The 21,447-nt window shown below is 47.8% G+C and overlaps 1 protein-coding gene across 1 annotated transcript; it reads right to left on the bottom strand.

Annotated features, from left to right (window-relative positions):
* Window positions 1-28: 28 nt before the first annotated feature.
* Window positions 29-14,194, bottom strand: LOC123091456 (uncharacterized). The gene is made up of 6 exons (XM_044512968.1): window positions 14,009-14,194; window positions 12,926-13,011; window positions 2,199-4,784; window positions 1,908-2,114; window positions 1,706-1,830; window positions 29-890 (listed from the first exon to the last, which is right to left on the bottom strand). Exons 1-6 carry the CDS (start codon window positions 14,009-14,011, stop codon window positions 427-429), a joined length of 3,471 nt encoding a protein of 1,156 aa, XP_044368903.1. The 5' UTR covers window positions 14,012-14,194; the 3' UTR covers window positions 29-426.
* Between the last annotated feature and the right edge of the window lie 7,253 nt (window positions 14,195-21,447).

The following is a 21,447-nucleotide window of genomic DNA, read 5'->3' as shown; positions in this document are numbered from 1 at the left end:
ATGCGCATCATATTGTATTATGGCAATAAAAGATGAACCGATGAACTGATGATAATTTGCGCATCATATTGTACAGAGGAGATGCTTTCACAGTACACTCGGCAAAATTGGCTCAAAACTTGTACAACTTGCACAACAGAAAAGTAAGCTCAGCTAAGTCGGCTCTTAATACATCATACAGAGAGCGAACACCGCCACAGTTCAGTCCTCAACATGACAGGGGCTAGCCATAGCAGAAAAACAGAGACGGACATAGAAGGTGCAAGGCACAATGAGCCCGCACTGAAGCTAAAGAACTCTCAGGTCTACTGCTAGTCTGTTTCTACCCCAAGAGTGACCACCGCTGCACGCCGCTCCTTAAGAGGAAACAGCTCCAGGTATGCTCCTCTGAAACCACAGCATGGTTGCCACGGACATGTTCTGATCCTATACCACTGAGCCAGGTTCTGTCATCACCTGCTGCACAGCAAACAGTAATGCACCTTCCTTCTGCATCTCCTGGATGAGTTGCGCAGATCTTGGTGTCCGTGAGACAACAAAACCACAGAGTTTAGGTGGCGGGGCTTCTGGATTTGAGCAGCGCTGTCCATGATCAGCTGGGCCGATATTTGCAGAAACTAGAGCTCCCACGTCAACAGGGGGCAGGACATTGCCAGACAACGCTTCCTTTCCTAGTTGGTTTGCATCCAGTAAGGGTTGATTCTCGGGATGCACGACCAGGTCAAGGGTGTTGCTTTGTGCCTTGTCTTCCTGGTCCAAGGAATGCTGTTCTTGGGCATGTTCTTCCTTTGAAACATGTGCAGTACAATCTTGTTCCACTGGAGGTAATCTTCTGATCTTACCTTTTCTGGGCTTGAACATTCCCCATAGATAGGGTTTCCCTTGGAACGCTGCGACAAGACAGAAACTAAGAGCATGCTTGGATACGTTTTAGTCCCATGACTAAAAGTAGTGGGACTAAAACTTGCTAGTCTCACCCATGCTTGGATCCAAATACTAAAGAGACTAAAATCTAGTTATTGAGCATTTATTATCCTCCAAACCCTCCAATCCAGAACTAAGGAGAGGAATTAAATGAGGAGAGAGAGAGCTAATACATATTTTAGTAGGTTTCCCATGACTAAAAGATTTTAGCCTCAAGACTAGTCCTAGCCTCTCTTTAGTCAGGGGTGCTTGGAACTTTAGCCTCTAAAAGAGACTATTTTTAGTCAGACTAAAAATAGTCCCTTGTATCCAAGCACCCTCTAATGACTGACTGACAAATTACTAAAAAAGGGCAGCCCGGTGCATGTAGCTCCCGCTTGCGCAGGGTCCGGGGAAGGGTCCGACCACTTTGGGTCTATAGTACGCAGCCTTTCCCTACATTTCTGTAAGAGGCTGTTTCCAGGACTTGAACCCGTGACCTCTTGGTCACAAGGCAGCAGCTTTACCACTGCGCCAAGGCTCCCCTTCACTGACTGACAAATTACTGCAAAAGAAAAATTGACATGGAGCAAAAGCTTTGTATAAACCATGCATGCTCCACCATGACAAACAAAACAATGTTCAAGTAGGCAGTATGAAAGATCATGCACAACTGCATTACACATTACTATACCAAATACAGTTTACTACATTAGTGGTAGCATAGGCAGATTAGGTGTAATATGGTATATTTTGCAGGATACTCATAATTTTGAATAATGAAACCTGCCATATGACCTACTCTGATGTTGCACTGGTAGTGCACCAGAAGGGAAGAGAAACAGCTTCCTCAAACCAACAACAGCTTCTAGAACAATTCCACTATCAGCGAGATGCTTCACCAGCTCATCCAGCTCTTTAGTTTGCCTAGAGGATCAAAGAATGTCAGACCCTAGTATGTGTAGAAGGAATAAGACAGACAAACATGCACAGGCTCAACAAACCTCATATCACCCGAAAAGAAATACAAGCCAATGCTGTCAGCTGTAGGTATCGGTGCCTCAAAGTGCGGACATGATTTTGATGTAGAAAACTTGGCCACTTTCATTATTGGTGGCAGTGATCTTGACAGTTCTTGCACCTTCTTGCCTGCTTTGGTTGACAGGTGTGCAGCCAATGGAATATAGTTATTGTTGATCTTCATGATTCCACTATCAACATAAAGAGAACATATTAGCACTCTACAGACGAAAAAAAAAGTATGCAAGTAATGGAATAAAGGGCATGTAACATACGTCCAACAAGGTATATCAAGGGGTTGCCCGCCAATACATTCTGAAATGACTGGCATCCTTGAACATCCAGCATTCAGATTTCTTACAGATGCATTTTCATCTTCCTCTGCCTCTATGCTTCTCTGCTTCTTCACCTGCTTATGATTCTTCGAACATCGATTCAAATTTCCTGACCCCAAAGCTTCTTTACCTTCTTCTATAGATCTTCTCTGGTTCTCCGCAGCATTTTCCACGCATTTTCTTTGCTTCTTCACATGTTCATCGTCATCACAAGACCAGGAATTCAGATCTTCTGCCTGTAAGGCCACAGCATCTTCCTCTTCGTCATAAGATAAAATGAGTTTTCTTCGTTTCTTTGGCTCATCGCGCTCGTGTAATTCTTTCGATTTTGAAGAGAAACCTGATGCTTGCGCTGCACAACTGCTGCTTGGATTATTCAATGCGCAGCTGCTTTCCATCAGCGCCAGATCCATGTTTTCTGAAGGTTTTGATCTGTCCACATAACGTCTGCGCAGAGAGTAGGGCTGCAAGACGCTGGTAACCATACCTCTCTCCTGTGAAGGTCTTGATCTGTCCACAGAACGTCTACGCAGAGAGTACGGCTGCAAGACACTGGTAACAACACCACTCTCCTGTGAAGGTCTTGATCTGTCCACAGAACGTCTACGCAGAGAGTAGGGCTGCAAGACACTGGTAACCATACCTCTCTTCCGTGAAGGTCTTGATCTGTCCACAGAACGTCTACGAAGAGAGTAGGGCTGCAAGACACCTGTAACCATCCCTCTCTTCCGTGAATATCGTATGCCCTTGTTAGCCAGCCATGACTTAACAATTTTCTTATCTTTTCCCATCTTTGAGTGCCCAATAACGTTATCACTGCTACCATTGTCTTTCCTAGGCGTGTTCTGGCAAGTTCGTGCTGGTCTACCACTTTTTGACCATGCAACATTGGCATTTTCATTCCCACTTATAATACAGGCTTTCTGATATTTTGTTCCATCAGGAGCGTAATTTCCTGATTGCTTACGCTTTCTAGGGTTGATTTTTGTTGACTCACATGGACCAACAAACTTGGAAGGCAATAACTCATTGTTAGTGCCTTCCTCTTGCAATAACTCATTGCTAATGCCTTCCTCTTGCAATAACTCATTGCTAATGCCTTCCTCTTGCAATAACTCATTGCTAATGCCTTCATCTTGCAATAACTCATTGCTAATGCCTTCCTCTTGCAATAACTCATTGCTAATGCCTTCCTCTTGCAATAACTCATTGCTAATGCCTTCCTCTTGCAATAACTCATTGTTAATGCCTTCCTCTTGCAATATCAGCTGAAGAGGCACCTTTTTGACGGCAAGAGAAGTCTTTCCTGCATTACATTGGAGCTTTATTGCATCTCGGTTACCATGTGCTGGCTCAGGATCTGTAATTCCATTTACCTTGCAAGAGTTAACTATCTTTCTAGCAACACACATTCGCCTTCGCATCTTATTGTCTTTGGTGCTTGATAAAAGCTCATCTGATCTTCTATTTGCTTCATCTGAGTTACCTTCACCACAACTCAAGCTTTCATTTGCCATTTTGGGATTTGATTCTTTGTGGTTCTCCAATTCAGAGGCAACGGTTTCCATGTCCACCAAGCACCTTGTTCTTTCAGCACCGTTTTCCTGAGTAGCCGTAGCCGCATCTTCTGGTTCATTTGAGGGACTTGATTGCATCAGCGGCATTGCCCAAGAGTCCAGACGCTGCTCTAGAGGATTCAAGACATCCACACTCCCTGTCTCCAGATCTGATCCTTGCATCGGCTTTGAATGATTTGGTGCAAACTTTGATGCTACAACAGTCTCCTCCAATCCTTTAACCAACTTCAAAGGTTCAGATTTCTCTATTTTTACCAATAAACCATCTGCTTGCTCCATGCTTGCCGATGTAGAACAAGACTTGTCCACAATTATTGGGCGGGATCCCTCGACCTCATTCATTAGAGAAAAAATATCACCCTTCCTTCCTGGTGGAACAAAACCCTCAACATACTTCAATGAAGCAAAGCAGCCACTCCTTGCATTTGGGAGATCAGGCCAGTCCATAGAATCTGAAGCAAGTTTAGAACCACCAACTGCCTTTTGCAAATTGTTGGGTTCAATACTTGAAGCATGATCCAAAGCCAAATTACTTGAACCATCAAAACTCTCCGGTGTGCAAATTAAGTGTCCATTTATATCCTCCCCTTCCTTCTTACAATCAATGAGGTTGGGTATATCCCGGACAGAGATTTCACGAGAATCTAATGGCTCCTCAACACATCGTCCCCGATTCGATGTGTCTCCACCCGGGACATGTTCAATACTTTCATCAAAACTAGCTTCTCTTTCTCGGCATGGTCTATTTCTACGAAGTACTCGTGCCTTCGTTACCTTCTCTTGCTCCACATTTGGTTCATTGACTACAGAGAAATCCAACTTGGTGTTCCTTAGTTGCCTTTGACAATTTGCGTCTCCTGGCGGCTTAATGGCTTCATTGTGTTTTGGGATACAATCACTACATGACCACTCCACTGCCGAATCAAAGTTTATCTCGTCCAAACAATATCTACAAAACAACAAACCATGTTAAGTTAAAGATATAGCTTGGATTATTCAAGATGTTTATAAAACAACCACATGTCAAGAAGGGGTTTGCCCTCTCTTTACAAAGGCATAGATATCTAGGCCCCTCAATGTGATTGGATTTAGAGAGTACATGGCAATGTAAAATGTTGTTGTAGAGTAGACTATAATGATGATTGGTTAGTCATCATCTCATAGTAAGTTCCATCCACTATAGAGCCAAACCACTTACACAACACAACAGAGCCTTTGAAATATCTTCAAAACACAGCTAGTGACTCTCGGCGACCCTGTAGCGCTTCACGAGCGGTTACTGGATTGGAATAGGTGCCAAGCAATTCGCTTATGTGTCGGGAGTTACGGAACCCAACCATTGAGGGTTGCCCTATGTGTCGGTTTGTTTAGAGGTGGTGTAATAGCCCCGGACCAACATTTCCTTAGAAATTGATTGTGCATCATGATCATCTAATCAAGATTATACTCCAAATGTCCGTCCCGAATTACTTGTCGCAGAAATGGATAAAAATGGCTGAATCTAAAACTAAAATATGTCTAGATACATACATTCTACAGGTAATTCCGAATGGAGGGAGTATTTATTTAATTTTGATATGGGATTGAGGATTAATTCAACACTCCAATTTTTCTTAAAGGGCTAAAACCCTAAATTGTGCCAATTGTCCAAAATGCCCTTCTTGAAACCTACAATTGGCAAAAACCTCATTCATTATGCGGGCCCACCTAGAATTTTAAGGTTTAAAAAGGATTTAAAATAACTCCGCCTATGTCTTCTAGGCATAGCCGGTCCCAAGCCCGGGTAAAGGAGGAGGGTTGTGATAGGCTTGGCAAGCCAACGTAAAAACTAGCCAATCCCATGGGTATGAAACCCGTTTGAGCGAGAGTAGTACTAGGATGGTGACCTCCCGGGAAGTCCTCATGAAAGGGTTTCATATCTAAGGGTTGTGATAGGCTTGGCGAGCCAACGTAAAAACTAGCCAATCCTATGAAACCCATTTGGGCAAGACTAGTACTAGGATCGGTGACCTCCTAGGAAGTCCTCGTGGAAGAGTTTCATATCTAACCTACCTCAACTTGTTTGGGACAAAAGGCTTAAAAAGGTTTTAAAATGGATCTCTACTTATATATATACTACTAAAAAGAACATAAGGTTCCCATTTCACCTCTCCTTCGTCTAACCTTCTTATCCCCCCTCTTCCCTTCCCCTCTTTGATTTTTTTCTCCCATCTCTGCTTTTCTCTCACATTGATTTTCCGTAAAATGGAATCAGTTGTCCCATGTTTTATTAACATTGTCCCATGTGTTCATTAACAATAAGATGGCAGGTAAATTATGGTGATTGCATACAAAATCTTGCTAAGATTTTAGCGCATCATGTACTAAGAGCTAAGGTTTCATCTTTCACTTTTCTCCCCATCATCCCTTCATCCACCCTCCACCCTTTTTTTTCTAGATTTTCATCCCCTTATGGTATAGCAATAAATTCATAGCCATACAAGCAAATAAATACAGTATCAATCAATCTCTTATTTATTTGCTTGATTCACCGCCCACCCTTTATACCCCCTCCCTCTCCTAGATCGTGCCATGACCGCAGCATTCCAACAACCGACATCTCCTGCACCGACCATGGCGATTGTCGTGCCTCGCCGCACCACAGCCGTACCTACGCTACCTCTAGCGCTCGACCACCTGGCCATGGATCTCGACGCACATGGCTCCCCATCATCGATCGCTAGCCTGACGCCCGACCATCAGCCTTCCCAATCTACGGGCACGCCCCTGCACCTCGTCGACGAGCCACCGCATCCAACATATCAATCGTCCTCCTCGACCACAACCACCTCGAGCGCCTCCCTATGCCCTCTATTAGCAACGAAGCCAGACTCAAGTATCCATGGCCTCATTGCTAATTTTTTGAAAACAAAATCTTCACAGTGAACAGTAAGTATACAATGTTTTAGGTTGTTTTATTCAAAAGTTATTAGGTCAGCTAACCCACAACCAACATGTAGAATCACCTCTGCCCTCCGTCGACCCACCAGCCCTGTCACCGACTCTGACCGACTCTGGCAGCCCCTACCCAAGATCATCGACGAGCTCAATTCCGCTTCCACCGATCGCCCACATCCACCGCCTCTGGATTCGCTCACTCACCGGCCCCACTACACATGTCGTCCACCGTTGCCTCTGAATCAGCGCCACTCTAGACCCGACCATCAACGACCGTTGAATCTGTTTCCAACACCGAACAACCCCTGACAACACCGCCACCGAGTCCAACAAGGCCCCGCCAAATTCGTCGACAACCAAAACCACCGCCCCGCAAGTACCTCACTGCCAATGACCACCGCAAACCCACCACCAAGTTCAATGACGACCCACAGAGCCGATCTGCATCACCTTTGAGGCAACCACCGAGTGCGATGGCATGCATACTCAAATAACGTGTAGGTACTTGCTCCATGGTCGAGATTTCACGTATGCATGTGATGTATGAGATGCACCTAGGGCGTGTTCGAGAGCCCTCCAACTCCTGGCTCCTTCGACTCCAACTCTGGAGTTTGACCGAATGCTCCAGCTCCTGGAGTTTAGCGAGAGAAGCTAGCGGCGAGCGCAGTGTAAAAAACGAGGATTCGCGAAGCTGGACAAACCAAGCTCCCAGAAAAAAGAGAAGCTTGAGTTGATGGATATTACCAGCCCCTGCCACCGCCAAGTGAGTTCCTCACGTACCGATTCGCTAGCTGACCGGGCCTATGGGCCATCCCCAGGCCTAGTACACTAAACGAGGTCAGCCCAAACGAACAGGACGCTGGCTCCAGGTTTTGGTGCACCGAACAGATCGTTGGCTCTAGAATTTCACATGAGAAGCTGGCGCTCGGAAGCTGGTGGTGGAGTTCAGGATTTTGCGGCCACGGAGGAGTACCGAACACACCCCTAGTGTATTATCTCTCCCGATGACCGGGATCACTCCCTGTAGCAAAACACGACACACACACACACACAATTACGACCAATTGCACCAAAATCTCTAACGAGAAACTAGACAAGCACATTGTTGTTGTAAGCCCAAATCACTGCCATGGCTACCAATTTGTGCTTGTCGTGGCACGAAATGGTAAAACGCATATTATATATCAAATTATTTAAAAAATTGCATTTAACCTTGATGTGTCATTCTAATGCATGTTAACACCATAAAAAAAATTATTTACTCAAATAACAATAATTGACTTCCTATTGATATGGAGAAGGAATTGCTTTATATAAATGATTCTTCTTCATTTAACTTGTGCAATTTGACTAGTGCATCCCCATCATAATCTTATGCCATGTTCGGATGAACCCTATCATTATTTGTTGCAATTAGTGTAATCTCACTTAGTGTGTTTTGACTCCAAATAACTTGGGGCCTGTTTGGTTCATAACTAACTTTGCCACAACTAACCTTAGGCAAAGTGTGGCTGCCACAAAAAGTGTGGCTAACAAAATGGCCACCACAAGTGTGGCAAGATTTGGCAAAAAATTGAGCCTATGACATGTGGGCCATATAACTAGAAAAGTGTGGCAAGCCACAAGTGCGGCAATAAACCAAACACATGCCTAAGGTGTTGTGGCATGACTAAGGTTAGGCGTGGCAACCTTAGGCTGGGAACCAAACAGCCCCTTGATGGTGTTCATTAGATTATTTTCAACTCCGCACCATGTTCATGCTTGTTACACTTCATGTACTAGCCAACGCAACTAGAAGCCCGAACTGATGGAAAGAGCTAGGCAACAAATACACTTCAACACTCCCTCTCTTGTGTGATGCGGGAAGTCAACACATGGACAGACCCAGAGTAACAACAATTTTTAGATAAATTGCAAAAGCCAGGACTTGAACTCAAAACCATGGGCTCTGATACCATGTTAAGCTTAATGTAGTAGCCAACGCAACCAAAAGTCTGAATTGATGGAAATGGCTAGGCAATGTTTACTTGCGTTCATGTAAGTGCCACTAAATGAATGCCTAGTTTGGGGTCTTTTGAAAATGCTTCATGTGATGCATTCCAAGTTCAATTAACATTTAGGATAATCCTGCATAACCATATGACATGCCATGCATTGCATTTCATGAATACACTACATCTTTGTTGGCTTCTTCAACATAGGATTTGAAGATGGCATGAGTCGCTCTGAAATTACCTTTACTTTCTAGCCCTATCATGAGTACTTGGTTGTGTTCTTTGCCTGTTTAGCCCATCTTACCAGTCATAGTATGCATGCTTAGGATTGTTGCTTGAGTCATGTTATATCTACTTACCATTGTTTATGAGTAGTTGAACCTGGCTCTGATACATTGTTGTTGTGTTACGAATATACTTATGTTTATATGTAGCGAAGGCTTGGAGCCCATGTTTGAGCACATGGTGTTTTGTTCAACTGAGCTAACACTAGGATCCGACGTGTTTGGTAATCTTGGGAAGGGGAAGGGGAATCTAGGAGGGAGTTGTGACAAGATTAGACATGAGAAGTGATATTTTGATCCCAATTCCTTGTTTAGTATGGGTGAGATTACATGTGGAAATTTAAGAGGGGCGTTTATTCCCTCATTTTGTTAGTGGGAATTCATGTGGCCTTAGCCGAGAGATGGGAACATAAGTTATGATGAAGGGACGAGATGTTTTGTGTAAATCAATTCCCACCCACTCCCCTTCAATAAAATGGTGGGACTTTTACCAATCCTTTCTAAATTCCCATTCGTTCTAACCAAACAGGCAACTTTATGTTTTAGATCTCCTAAATTTCCATTTCCATTGTAGTTCTTTGTCTTGATCAAAGACCGAGCGTACCAAACTCTCAATGGGAGAGAATAGGCCCCTCTCACGACCTAGTACCTAATCCCCAGACCTATCCAAGGGCCCCATAGTTCAGGCTTTCCTTTTGGAATACAGGTAGTTGCATGAATCATCTTCGTCTACGACAAGTATGAGATGTTAATTTTTATCATGGGATGGTGTTTTCACCTAATGTTTTCATACATATAGGAATGTGGCCGAGCCAAGTGATTATCCTGGTCAAGGCTCTAGACATCTTGGACCACGCGCACAATGGTCGGGTCCGACTCAAAGCTATGGTTGGACTATCGATTCGGGTACAACTTAGTTGCCTGGCTCGTTGGACTTGTTCTACAGCGTGTGGGAAGTGTTCATGGATTATCTCACTCCGCCAACATACCGTGTGTGCTACTCGCACAAGCACCAAGAGCAATAGGCACGTGTTAAGGTACAATGTTAATCCCTATAGGATTAAATTTATCGAAATAGCCATGTCCAAGGTTATGGATAACTTGGTGATTTTGTACTTGATACTAGAACAACTTCAACTAATAACTAATAAAACTTGCCAACTTAGATGTGAGTGCCATGGATTTACTTCCTTGTGGGTGATGCGAGGGGGATTCATGGTGTGGTGTCATGCTTAACGTTAGGATACCTGAAGCAAGTTATCATGTGTGCATTCATTGTCATTGTTTCAAGCATTGTTTGGAGAACTTGGTGTATCTGATTACAAAACCATCGCCCCTATAAGATGAGAATCTTGAAGCATAATGGCTCTTTTCTCTAGGTTGCCTCTATAAGGCATCAACCCCTTAGGCTCGGGCGGACTTTATGATACCATTGAAACTCTCATAGCCTTTGTATTCCCAACCACCACTTGTTCTTGAGTCACTTCTTAGGGCGACAAGCAAGCGATCTCAGTGATCAGTGATAGGCCAAAGGGGAGGTAAGCAACGGCAAGGAGAAGGAATTAGGGGCTAGAGAGCTTGGAAAGTGTCTTCAATGGCCACATTGGAGAAATTGAGGAAGAGAAGGTCACGCACAAGAACAGGGATAGGCTAGTTTATTACTTTCCTAACCCAAACATGATATTCTATAAACTGGTTATTCAAGAAATACATGAAACCAATTTTGCCAAAAACTAGTTATAAACTCGTCGCCCCTATAAGATGAGAATCTTGAAGCATAATGGCTCTTTTCTCCTGGTAAGGCATGAACCCCCTTTGACTCCGGTGGACTTTATGTTACCGTTCAAACTCTCATAGCCTTTGTATTTCAAACCACCTCTTGTTCTTGAGCCCCACCTTAGGGCGACAGGCAAGCGATCTCAACGACCAGTGGTAGGCCTAAGGGGAGGAAAGCAGCAGCAAGGAGAAAGAATTAGGGGCTAGGGAGCTTGGAAAGTGTCTTCAATGGTCACATTGGAGAATAGGAATAGGCTAATTTATTACTTTCCTAACAAAAACATGATTTTCTATTAACTAGTTATTCAAAAAGAAGTTTGTAAAACCAATTTTGCTAGAAACCGGTTAGGAACTCTTACTATACGTGTGGCTAGTGTTCAACATGGTGCCCTCCGGCAAAGGAGGCAAACTGGTGTGCCTTGAGACCATTGGTGGCATAATGGTTGTGCGCTCCTTGCCTGATGTTTTAATGCTCTGCTAATGCACAATTAGTAGAGGTCCATCTTTAATTTAGATCAACAATATATGTGAGGTTAAGATCATTTGGATTCCTTGATAGTGATGTTTTTTTATAATATAGGGCAGTGCTACACAACATCGTCATATTTCAGTTCTATATGCGGTGATCACTCCTCTCTCTTCCTCTCACATACATGCATTATAATGTATATAAATGGACATTGCTACAGAACGGCGTCACATTCAGTACTACCACGCGACCACCACTCCTCTCTTTCTCTAGACATGCATGCAACCAAAAAGAGGCCAATGTATATAAGCATCAACGAAGATTCCTTAGTTTTTTAAAAAATGTTTTATCCCCAAACCGCTAATCTAATGGATCCTGTGATATATGTTTTGGCAATTTCTCTTCCATAGATAATTGCTAGATTAATATCACTTCCTAGATTGTAGCCACTTCGTTACTTAGTTCTTAGTTATACCAAATTAAAGCAACTAAGTTAGGTTACTACTAGATGCCCCCACCCATGTAAGACTTGCCTGGAATACTTGAAAACTCATTTTGTAGTCCTACATAGCACTGGAGTGCTTGAAAACACATGTAAAATATTGCATGGTAACCACACAATATTATTGTGGCAATTGTTCATTGCTAATATGGCAACCATGTTATACATATAGCAACTTGTAGTGATAACATGCCAACATGGGTTCTTGTTTTGAAGCTCTCAAGACGAACTCAACGACAAAGACAAATTTATAATTGGATTAATGGTTTAGTATTTATAATTGGATTATATGTTTGACCAAGATGTATTTTCATATTTTTATTTATTTAGTATTAATAATGTTGATATTTTATTCTAGAATCCCATATACATGTTTGACTTTCACAAAAAATTATGCACCTTATATTATGAAACTATGCACCTTATATTATAAAACTATATGCACCTTATATTACGAAACAAAAGGAGCAACAGATATAGATATAATAGATCAAAGGAGGACCAAATTAGGGAAGGAACCATAGGATGAGCAAATTAGGAAAAAAGGACAAAGTGTCATCAGTTGGGGGGATAAGACTAAATTATCCCAAGATATTTGTATATCTTTCCCCAAAATATGACACCCACTAAACTATGAAAACTAGCATCATAATAAATATGCATGGCCTTAATCATTTGGATTCCAAAACATAGGTGCTTTTTAATACCGGTATAATATACTCAGAAAAGCAAAAACGCCCTTCTTTGAGAGTCAAAGGTAGTAATAGATATGGATAGGGGGGAAGATCAAAGGATGGCCAAATTAGGGAGAAAGAACAAAATGTCATCAGCTTTGGGGCACGCGATCAAATTAATCCAAGAATTTGGTATTAATTCTCCCCAAATTCCCAAATTATGGCTGCCACTAAATAGCATCAAGAAGATGCGTAGCAAACTACGCAACCACTTTAGCCTGGACCACAAGTGGCATGAATAAATAAAATCTATGCATTTAGTAGTCTGGACCAAAAGTGGCATGAATAAATAAAATCTATGCATTTAGTAAGAAGTAAAATCCTTTGATATTGCGTTTTCAAAGGGGCATGTCGATTACTAAGAGCAAATATTTAGCAAGATCAAGAAGCATACCGATGTCTAGCAGCATTGTTGCAATTGATGCATCGCAGCAGAAGATGACTGTAGCCGACATCTCCGCACTCGTCACACACATCATCCTGCACAAGAAAATTCACCAAAAGATGTATTGTTGGATTAGCATTGGCTTCACAGATCGATCTCCCAAATAAATACAGTCTCAATTAATCTCATCCACTCTAAACACATGACGCGTTTGGTTGGCAAATTTTTCGTTGTCTTCCTATTACACCGGCTCGTGATTACATTATCGGTGTTTGTTTAGGTCAGTCCGGTTTCAGATCCCTGTAATGCTCTTCTCAAAACCAAAAACAGCCCAAACGGACTGGTATGGGAAAACACCGCTCCTCCGATAACGGCCCCCTTTCTCTATTCTCCGCTAGTCCTGATTATTTTTCACCACGAGCACGCTGCAACGACCAGCAGCGCCCCAGATCTTCCTTCGCGTCCATGGAAAACACAGCCGACGATCTCCCTCTGCTGTGAGCAGCAGCGTCGTGATCTTGCGTCACCGCCATTGGCAGCAGCGCCGGCTTCCTTTTACGGCCGTGAGGAGCAGCGCCGGCAATCTCCCCCGCCGTGAGGAGCAGCACCGACGATCTACCCCCCGCCGTGTGCAGCAGCGCCGGCAATCTCCCCCTCCGTGAGGAGCAGCACCGACGATCTACCCCCCGCCGTGTGCAGCAGCGCCAAAGATCCCGCCGTCGTCGTCGGCAACAGTGTGGCCGATTTACGTCCGCCGTCGTGAGCAGCTGGCACCCTCGTTTTTCGATGCAACCCAACCCACCGCTTCCTCTTCCCTTGCTTGAACCAAACACATCGTGCAATCGCATAGTTCCCGATCTAATACAGCGGATTCTCGTTACAACACTGAATACATTGCCTGTACCCAACCAAACGCGTCAGACAGATCTCCCATCCCTCCTACAAAAGGGCCATGTCGCCGGCGGAGATCAAGGCAAATCCGCTGCGACCCCGGCCCCGCCGCCTCCACCGGGAGAGGAAACCTCCAGAAACCCCACAGGAGGAGGAGAGAGACGATGCCCAGAGTATGAAGCAGAGAGAGAGAAGACGTACCATCTCACGGCGTTCCCTCGGATCTTCCGCCTCCCGAACTAGAAGAGCTTCGCAAACCCAGCACCGCCAGACGAAGCAGCATCAGCAGCAGGGGAAGGAGAGAGCGCCGGTGGCGGCGGAGGGCTGAAACAGAAAGAACAGAAGCGGCGCTAATAAGGGAAACGCTGCCCGTATATAGGGGCGATTTGATAATTTGCCACCCCTTACTTCTCCCTTTCACAATTTGCCACCCATTGTCTCAATGACGGGCGGGCCCGGGCCCCACCTGTCATTCTCAGGGGGGCAAATTATGAAAAGGAGAGGTAAGAGGTGGCAAATTATCAAATTTGCCCGTATATAGGGCTTTGCGAGGTGTCTAGGGTTTCTTTTTTTCTTGAGATCTGCAACGTGTCTAGGTGGTGGGGCCGGCGGCTGCCGCGTTTCACCCCAGCGGCTGGTTGTGCGGGGCATCACCTCCCTTTTAACCTGCGGATCCTGACGCAGGTGGGCCGGCCCACATCACGGCAGCGCTGCTTCGTTTACCTTTCTGTTCCCTAAAAAAACCTCCGTCTTTCCTTTTTTTTTAGTGTCACTTTCCGTTTTTTTGCTGTTGGTGTCTTCTTTTGCTCGTTTTACCAGGAAGTTGATTTGTCTAAAAAAACCTGGAAATTTATTTGTTCCTTAAAAAATCTGTAAGTTGATTTTTTTTCATTCTTTTTATTTGTGCGATTTTCTTCTTTGGTTTTTTTTTGTGTTTTCATTTTTGTTGTTTCCTTTTTTAAGATTTGGTTTTTCTTCTGCTTTTTTCACATCCTTTTATTTAGTTTCGTGATATATGGTGAGCATTTTTTAAATATAAAATGAACTTACTTTAGTGCACAATGTTTTTTTTAAATACACATTGCATATTTTAAAATATATGATAAATAATTTTGTAATATACTTAAACATTTTCTAATCTGTTTTCAATTATACAATGACTATTTCGTAATACACACTGAATATTTTTTTAATACTGTGACCCTTTTTAAATCACATACTAATAAATTTTTAAAATATATTAATTATGTTTTAATACATTTTTAAATGTCTTGCTTCTAATAAACAACATTCTTTTTTTTTAAAACAGCAAAGGAACCAAAGACAAAAATAAAAATTCCTCCTAGGTAGAATGAGCCGGCCCATTTTCCTCGGCTTCAAGGGGAGATTTCCCTATTTTGACACCCAGGTGCGTCCAATAGGAGCTCTCCCTTTTAACGATGGTGGATCATATTTGCTGCCCGAGGCTACTACACTCGCACAAAGGGTGAGGTAGGCCAGCCTAGTTCTGGATTCTATCTACGCGATGCTGCTTTTTGCCTTTTTTTCTTTTGTGGTTTTTTATGTTTTTTTCTTTTTCTTTAAGGTATAGTTTCTGTCGGAGTAATGGGCCACGGGTAGGCTAACCCGAGTTCCAGAACCTTTCAAGACATCGTGGCAGACTGCGCCCCCCAAGTATCTACGGCGACTCCAAGATGGCCGAGTCCCAGAGGCGACTCCCATTCAAGCCGAGTCCAGGAGGCGACTCCAAGATGGCCGAGTCCCAGAGGCGACTCCCATTTAAGCCGAGTCCCAGAAGCGATTCAGAGGAAGCCGACTGTGGGGAGTCGGCCCGCGACTTCCAACCACCCCGATAATTAAAGGCGAGCATGGCCACAGTGCGCCGTACTCGCGGAGATCTCCGCCCGGCGCGGCACTGTTGCCATGCCGGCCCTGACATCAGCCCCGGGGACGGGGCCCTGTACCCACGACCTCCTGTCTGTACGGCCCGGAGACGGCGGGGCCTATCAGCCAGCGAGAGTATTGAAGACGGCGAGAGCACTGAAAGTCGGACCCGTTGGGAGTCGGCCCCCTGGAGTCGGCCGGCCCCTCCCACGGGCCCCGCACGCCATTAACCAGACGCGACAGGGGAATGGCAACAGCGATCGTCCGTCAGGCGGTGGCACTGTTGCCATGACCCCACGACCAAGCCCGCGTCATTAGAAGCACGGCTACAGTAATCCGCAGCCGGCAAGACCCGCCCGCGGCGGACACGGGCTGACGCCCTCATACCAGGCCAGTCGGCGGGACCCACCAGTCGGCGGGCCCCAGGAGTCGGCGAAGAAGACGGCGCCTGAGAGACAGACGGCTGGGACCCGCGCCTAGCCGGTGTACCATTGTACCCCTGGGGGGTAGGCCTATATAAACCCCTAGGGCACCCATGCAAAGGGTTGGCATCCAGTAGCAATAGACAGACCACACAGGAGGGAAAGAGCTAGCCTTGCCCTCTCCTACCTCTAGAAAAAGCTCTAGGAGCACCCTTGTATTCACTTTGCCTTAGTGATCATGCGGTGATCCCGCAGAGCAGCAGTAGGGGTGTTATCTCCTCGGAGAGCCCTGAAGCTGGGTAAGATCCGCCGGCGTGCATGTCTTCACCTCATCCCGTTTCCAGGCACCGGCAACGTTCGACTCGCCCCCACCATGATAAGCCATCCTTTGGCATATGTCGCACCCAACCCCCAACATTTGGCGCCCACCGTGGGGCTAGGTGCACCGTCGTCCGGAGATTTGTTCTGGACGGGAACCCTCTTCCTCCCTGGCGAGCGCAGCCAGCCAGGCTCGCCAGACGGAGTCTGCATCGACGCGCTGCGCGGCGCTGAGGCCGCCTGTGCAGTGAGCAGCCCCGCCGAACTTGTCGGCGAGGTTCGCCTCTCCGACGAGTCTGCATCCGACGCGGGCACGGGTGGCCCCGAGAGTCTCCTTGCGGGCCTCCTCGACCAACTCCACGTCACCGGCGAGCCTGCCGTGGACTTGGAGTCCGTAGGCTCCACCGACCCGATGCTGGTCGACTCCGACGTCGTGTCTCTTGACACTTTCCCCACCAACGTGGTGGTCTACGACGAGCCGCTTCCCCACGAGGAGAGCGGCGGAAGCGTCGTCACGGAGGTGCTCGTCATCAGTCACGCTGAGCGCTCCGGTGAGGAAGCTCAGGACCCGCTCGTCGCGGCCCTGCAAGACCTAACTGTGCCCATTCCAGAGGACGCAGACGCCGAGACGCTGGAGACACGCCGCCTTCAGATCATCGAAGGCGCCAAGAAGCTGGCGAGCATGAGGCGCCTGTCAGAAGCCTACCAGCGCGAGATGGATCGCGCCGTGGGCGGCTTGTCGGCTCCGACTGGGCCTAGCCGCCTAGGCACGGTCCGACAACGCGGCGCGACCATTGCCGACTTGTTTGGGCCAATCGCCCCATATACGCCACCCCTGCGGAGAACATCCGCGCCGCCCAAGCGGCGACTGGCGAGCTGAAGAACTTCGAGGGCGAAGAGCACCGCATGATGACGGAGCGAGTCCAACAGCTCCTCGATGCGGTTGCTGCGCAGAACGCGGCCGGCGGCCGCGTGGATGCGCTACAGCAACCAAATGACGACTTGCCTCCCCGCCGAGATCAAGGCGCGACATCTCAGACGCCGACTGGCGGAGTCCGCGGAAGGAAAGAAAAAGAGCCGGTTGTCAGTCACAGTCAGACTCGCATCACCATTGAGCGCGACTAAGACGGCCGTCCGAGAGGAGTGGAGCGGCGGGACGACTACCTGCCTCCCCCACCAAGAAGAGAACGGCGAGTTTCCCCGCCGCCCGTCGAGCACCCGACTCTCGGTGGCCGCCTTGGCCGCAGGGAGGGAGTCGGAGAAAACGACGCTCGCCACCGGATCGACCGACTCCACCGATCCCTGGCGCTAGAAGAAGAAGATGAGCTAGGTCCGCCTTGCTTTGGACCCCGCATCCGAGACGAGTCTTTCCCCAAAGGGTTCACGCTTCCCCGAGACACACCCAGGTACACCGGCTCCATGAAGCCAGAAGACTGGCTAATTGATTACTCCAGGACGTCAGTATAGCGAACGGCAACAAGCGAGTTGCCGTGAAGTATGTTCCACTCATGCTCTAGGGCACGGCCCGGACATGATTGAACAGTTTGAAGCCCCGCAGCATCAACAGCTGGGTCGACTTCACCGAAGCCTTCATCTGCAACTTCACAAGCACGTACAAGCGACCTCCCAAGCCACGCCAGCTTTCCTTGTGCGTGCAAGGCCCTGATGAGTCAACACGCAACTACCTCACGCGCTGGGGCGAGCTTCGGAACTCCTGCGAGGGCGTGCACGAGGTGCAGGCTATCGAGTACTTCACTGCCGGGTGCCGAGAAGGCACCCTCCTCAAGCACAAGCTCCTCTGCGACGAGCCAGAAACCCTCGACGAACTGCTGGTCATAGCAGACAAATACGCCACAGCCGACTCCTCCATGAAGACAGAGATTCAAGTCAATGCGGCTGGCAAAGTGGCCCCTCGGGATCCCAGAACTCCAGCTGGAGACACCAGTCGGCAATAATAACAGAGCGACAACAAACGCAAGGCCCAACAGCCGACTTCCAGCAGTCGGCAGGTTGCAACAGTCGAAGATCAACAGCCGGAGGGGCAACCTCCGGCCAAACGGCAGAAAGGCGGCAAATCCAATTGGTTGCCGGCCTTTTCCTATGAACAGACTCTGGATGGTCCCTGCAAGTTCCACAATGGCGCGAAGCCGTCAAATCATACCACCCGAAAGTGCCACTGGCTCACCAGAATCGTCAAGGGAGATGGCCTCCTTCCCCCTTCGCCTGCTGGGTCGCCGCCTCCACCGCCGCCCCAGCAGCCGGCTGCTCGGCCAGTCGGCGCAGTACAAGACGAGTACCCCGAAGAGCATGGAGCTTATGTGGTGTTCACCAGTGTGGCTGATGATCGACGCAGCAGACGGCAGCAGCAGAAAGAAGTAAACGCAGTGGCAACAGATACTTCAGAGTTCATGCACTGGTCCGAGAAACTTATCAGTTGGAGCAGAGCGGATCACCCAGAGGTGATGCCGAATCTGGGCTCCTATGCCCTGGTCCTAGGTGCCACCTTGGCCACTGATAGGTGGGCCGCCCGCTTTTCGAGAGTGCTGATAGACGGAGGCAGTAGCATCAACATCCTGTACAAAGATACTATGGAGAAGCTAGGAATCAAGCAAAGACAGCTGCAGAGCAGCCGGACTGTGTTCCATGGTATTGTACCCGGCCTTTCCTGCTCACCGATCGGCAAGATCCTGATAGACGTCCTCTTCGGAGACAAAGATCATTTCCGCCGAGAGCCAGTCTGGTTTGAAGTAGTGGACCTGGAAAGCCCATACCACGCACTTCTCGGCCGACCTGCATTGGCCAAGTTCATGGCGGTTCCTCATTACGCCTACCTGAAGATGAAGATGCCGAGTTCCAAGGGAATTCTTACCGTAGCCGGCGATTACAGGAAGTCGTCCGGATGCGCGGCCGAGAGCAGCCGGCTGGCCGAGTCCCTGGTGATCGCAGCTGAGAAGCGGCTCCTTGATCGGGTCGTGGCGATGGCCGGAAAGCAGCCAGAGATGTCGCCTGACCCCAAGGAGTCGGAAGCTGAGGGTTCGTTCAAGCCAGCCAAAGAGACCAAGAAGATACCCTTGGACCCGGAGCACCCAGAGAGGTACGCTGTCATGGGTATGAACCTTGACAGCAAATAGGAAGGCGAGCTCATCGATCTCCTCCGTGAGAATCGAGACATCTTTGCATGGTCCCCCAAAGACATGCCAGGTGTACCGACGGAATTCGCCGAGCACAAGCTACATGTCCGACCTGATGTGAAGCCCGTCAGGCAGCCCTTGCGCCGCCTGTCAGAAGAAAAGAGGAGAGTTGTTGGAGAAGAGATAGGCCGGCTCCTGGCAGCCGGCTTCATTATGGAGGTGTTCTTTCTAGAGTGGTTGGCAAACCCGGTCTTGGTACTGAAGAAAAACAAGCAGTGGCAGATGTGCATCGATTACACAAGCCTCAACAAAGCCTGCCCGAAGGACCCCTTCGCTTTGCCAAGAATCAATCAGGTGATAGACTCCACAACCGGATGCGAGCTGTTGAGTTTCTTGGATGCATATTCAGGATATCATCAGATCAAGCTGAACCCGCCAGACAGACTGAAGACCGCCTTCATCACGCCGTTCGGAGCCTTCTGCTACCTGACCATGACGTTCGGCTTTAGGAATGCCGGCGCCACCTTTCAGTGTTGCATGCAGAAATGCCTCCTCAAGCAACTCGGCAGGAATGCCCACGTCTACGTGGACGATGTGGTGGTGAAGACGGAGAAGCATGGGACGCTGCTGGAAGACCTCAAGGAAACCTTTGAGAACCTGCATCGATTCCAGATCAAGCTCAACCCTGAGAAGTGCGTTTTCGGAGTACCAGCCGGCCAACTCCTTGGCTTCCTGGTCTCTGAACGCGGCATAGAGTGCAACCCCGTGAAGATCAAGGCCATTGAGAGAATGGAAGTACCCAGCCGACTGTTAGATGTGCAGAAGTTCACCGGCTGCTTGGCGTCCATCAGCCGATTCATCAGTCGGTTGGGCGAGAAAGCTCTCCCTTTGTATCAGTTGATGAAGAAGACCACCTTTTTCGAGTGGAACCACAAGGCGGATGAAGCATTTCTCCAGCTGAAGAAGATGTTGACTACTCCCCCTGTGTTGGCCGCTCCGACTCCTAAAGAGCCCATGCTCCTGTACATCGCCGCCACCAGCCGAGTAGTCAGCACAGTCATTGTAGTCGAACGCAAAGAGGAAGGCAAGGCGCTCCCAGTCCAGAGACCGATATATTACCTGAGCGAGGTACTGTCGACCTCCAAGTAGAACTACCCCCACTACCAGAAGATGTGCTACGGTGTGCATTTTGCCGCCAAGAAGCTGAAGCCTTACTTTCAAGAGCATCCAATCACTGTGGTTTGCACGGCCTCGCTGGCCGAGATTATTGGAAGCCGAGACGCCTCTGGCCGAGTAGCCAAATGGGCCATAGATCTGGCTCCTTATACCATCTACTACCAGCCCCACACCGCCATCAAGTCGCAAGCACTGGCCGACTTCCTCGTCGACTGGGCCGAGACCCAGTACCTGCCGCCAGCGCCTGACTCCACCCATTGGCGGATGCATTTCGATGGCTCCAAGGTGCGTACCGGCCTGGGAGCCGGCGTCGTCCTCACCTCCCCCAAAGGCGACAAGCTCAAGTACGTAACGCAGATCCACTTCGCCGCCTCCAACAACGTCGCCGAATACGAGGCGCTCATTCATGGGCTCCGGCTTGCCAAAGAACTCGGCATTCGCTGGATCCTGTGCTATGGCGACTCCGATTTGGTGGTCCAGCAGTCATCTGGCGATTGGGACGCCAAAGATGCAAACATGGCGAGCTACCGCTTCCTGGTGCAACAAGTCAGCGGATACTTCGAGGGGTGCGAGTTCCTTCACATGCCAAGAAACGACAACGATCAAGCAGATGCCTTGGCACGAGTCGGCTCCACCCGCCAAGCAATACCATCTGGCGTCGCTCTTCAGCGCCTCCTTAAGCCGTCTATCAAGCCTTCACCAGAATCAG

The sequence above is a fragment of the Triticum aestivum genome, chromosome 4B (assembly GCF_018294505.1).
Source record: "Triticum aestivum cultivar Chinese Spring chromosome 4B, IWGSC CS RefSeq v2.1, whole genome shotgun sequence".
Taxonomy (NCBI): Eukaryota; Viridiplantae; Streptophyta; class Magnoliopsida; order Poales; family Poaceae; genus Triticum; species Triticum aestivum.
Note: the sequence above shows the minus strand (reverse complement) of the source record. Positions and strands in the feature narration are given on the sequence as shown.